Here is a 2,758-nt window from a genome sequence, read left to right as displayed (position 1 = left end):
AAGAGAAGGGTATGTTTCTTAATTTAATATGTAAAGACATATCACATTTATTGATTTATCTCACCCCCTGTATGCTGTGGATTGGTAATGTAAGCTTAGCCAGACACCTTTTGGAGAAGACCTGAGAGAATGGGAGTGGTCAAGAAATGAAGCTATAATGCAGTAACTAAGCAAAAAAAAAAAAAAAAAAAAAAAAAAGCAGAACAATGGGTAGCTTAGGGATTCACTGATAGAAAGCAAACTATGAGTAATGTAACACATACATATAAAGTCTGTATTACAACAAAGGAATATTAACTGTCAGAAACTCTGCATTAAGTCTGAAGTGATTCCTTTCTGTGTCCCTGTTACTAGCAGTGCTAAAATGATTACTTTTTAGGAGTTTGTTCTATTTTACTTTTGTTTTTGCCTTTTGGAACCAAGATAGTATCAGTCTGCGGACCAGCCTAAGACAGTCATCCTGCCTTAGCCTCTCCAGTGCTGGGATTTGAAGTGTGAACCACCACATCTGGTTAATGACCATCCTTTGAGGAAGGATGGATTGTTATTAGTCTGTGAATAATAAGAAAAATGTATGGGAAATAGATTTTTTCATTCCTTTAGAATGTAAAATATAGATATGTTTTGTTTGTCCTAATTTTCTCACTTAAGTGCTAGGCACACCTAGTAAGTTAATGTATTTATGGAAACATGTTGGGTTTGTATTGAGTTCTTGGAAACTAACATTTATCCTTTTGTTCCAAAGATGGGTAGAACAAGACCCGAAGGAAATCCTGCAGTCTGTTTATGAGTGTATAGAGAAAACGTGTGAGAAACTTGGACAACTCAATATTGATATTTCCAACATCAAAGGTATTTTCATCGAGTATTTTCCTCATATACTTCCAGCTCTGCCAATCCCATTCATGATTTTTTTTTGGTAAGACTTTGTGAGCAAAACAATAATCAAGATTCAGTCCCTGTTCATTCTGACATTTTATTCTGATGTACATGAGGAACAATAAAAGAAGACTATACAAGTTAATCTTGTATACTAACAAATGCCATGTGGGACATTTAAAAATGAGGGATATGATAAGGGTGCCTACATGTAGACACAGTAGGTGGTCATGGGAGGGCTTCTCCTCTGAAAAGGTGGCTTTTCTTTTTTGCTGAGATTTCAGGGGACTTGGGGGGTCAGTCATATGACTGGAGAAAAATATTTGAAAAACAAATAAACAACCTATGTTGCCATGTTTGATTGATGTCCCTGAGAGGCCAGCACTTTTCTGAAGGGAAAGGAGGAGGAGTGGATCTGGTTCAAACATGTGGGAGAGGGACTGGGAGGAGAGGAGAGAGAGGAGACTGCAGTCAGGATGTAATATATGAGAGAAACATCAATTTAAAAAGGGAATAAAATAAAAATGTAAAATTAAAAAATTTAAAAATAAAAGTTACTGGATCTCCTGTTTATGTAGTAGAAATTTAAGTTGGGTTTTAGTCATTCTTTGTTTTTGTTTCCCTTGAATTTTTTTATAGTAATGTCCTAAAACTATCCAGTTCAGTAGAAGAGATAGTGAATTCAAATCCGTTGCCTGATAAGGAAGTGCTGGAACTCAGGTGGCACTTGAGGGACATTGAAACATCACGATGGAAGAAATTTGTGCTTCTCCTTTTCATTTTTACAATTTCTGATGGAATTCCACTTCCCTGCAGTTTTAACTTACCTTCTTAGTTTTTATTCCCTTTCTTACATTTCTCTAATTTTGCATATGCCTTTTGTCATCATTGGACAATTATTTCCATTCCTATTTTTATTTTAATTTTCTTTATTTGGCTTCATGAACTCTTTCCCTATTTATTTTTATAATATTTAGTAGCATTTGACTTTGTGTTTTTAACTATCAAGTTTTAATCTTTTATTAATTAAATTATCCTCTGACAATATCATAAAACAAACATCCCATGCAATGATCCCAAGGTGGGAATATAAATTGACACAGTCTAGAGTCATGAAGAAGACTTGTAAATACAAGTTGAGAGGACAGAGTGGGTAGGTAAGGAGTTTCATATAACTGAGATTGGAGAAGTCAGGGGAGACTTGTCAGCCATATTTAGGAGTTTGAATGTTAGTTTTAGTATCAGAAGGGACAATTTAGAGATGGCTCCATACCTGGTATGTAGAAAGCAGATTCTGATGGCCTAACAGTAGACACAGGGAGACCAGTGTGAGTCTTCTGTCAAACTGTTGAGAGAGTATGATGTCGGCTGGGTCAAAGGTGATGCTTCAGCTTCTTGTAGTTTCTGTTTCCTTGTGTTTTATTGTGTCTCCCATCTCTGGCAGGATTGGCAGCTTTTATTGAGAAGAAAAAAAAAAAAACACTAGAGGGAGGAATAGTTTGGAGGAATAGTGTATGAAGTCCGAATACTTTACATTTAAAATTTCTATGAAATCATTTCCTGAAACTATGAGTTTGTTGTAAATCTCCCTTTGACTTATTAGTTTCTGGCAGAATACCGATGCCAGGCATTTTATTACTTATATAGGGAGACGAAGTTGCTTAGCTGTCCAAGGCTGGAACATTGTGTAGTGTGCAAACTATACATGGTCATTGCTATCCCTTCTCTCTCTCGCTTTTTTTTTTAAAGATTTATTTTTTTTTATTTATTTTAGATATTTTCTTTATTTACATGCGAATTTCTCCATTCCTAGTTTCCCTTCCAAAAAACAAAGAAACAAACAAAAACAACAAAACCAAACCCCTGTTGCCTCCCCCTT

The 2,758-nt window shown here is 35.4% G+C and overlaps 1 protein-coding gene across 1 annotated transcript in view; it reads left to right on the top strand.

The window, feature by feature from the left end:
* Gk (glycerol kinase) overlaps positions 1 to 2,758 on the top strand; it is a 74,379-nt gene that overhangs the window by 15,186 nt on the left and 56,435 nt on the right. Inside the window, exon 3 of the mRNA XM_031364746.1 lies at positions 746 to 852. Within this exon, the coding sequence (XP_031220606.1) occupies positions 746 to 852 (107 nt within the window). The remainder of the gene's footprint in view (positions 1 to 745; positions 853 to 2,758) is intronic.

This window comes from Mastomys coucha, chromosome X (genome assembly GCF_008632895.1).
Source record: "Mastomys coucha isolate ucsf_1 chromosome X, UCSF_Mcou_1, whole genome shotgun sequence".
NCBI classification, from domain to species: domain Eukaryota; kingdom Metazoa; phylum Chordata; class Mammalia; order Rodentia; family Muridae; genus Mastomys; species Mastomys coucha.
Note: the sequence above shows the minus strand (reverse complement) of the source record. Positions and strands in the feature narration are given on the sequence as shown.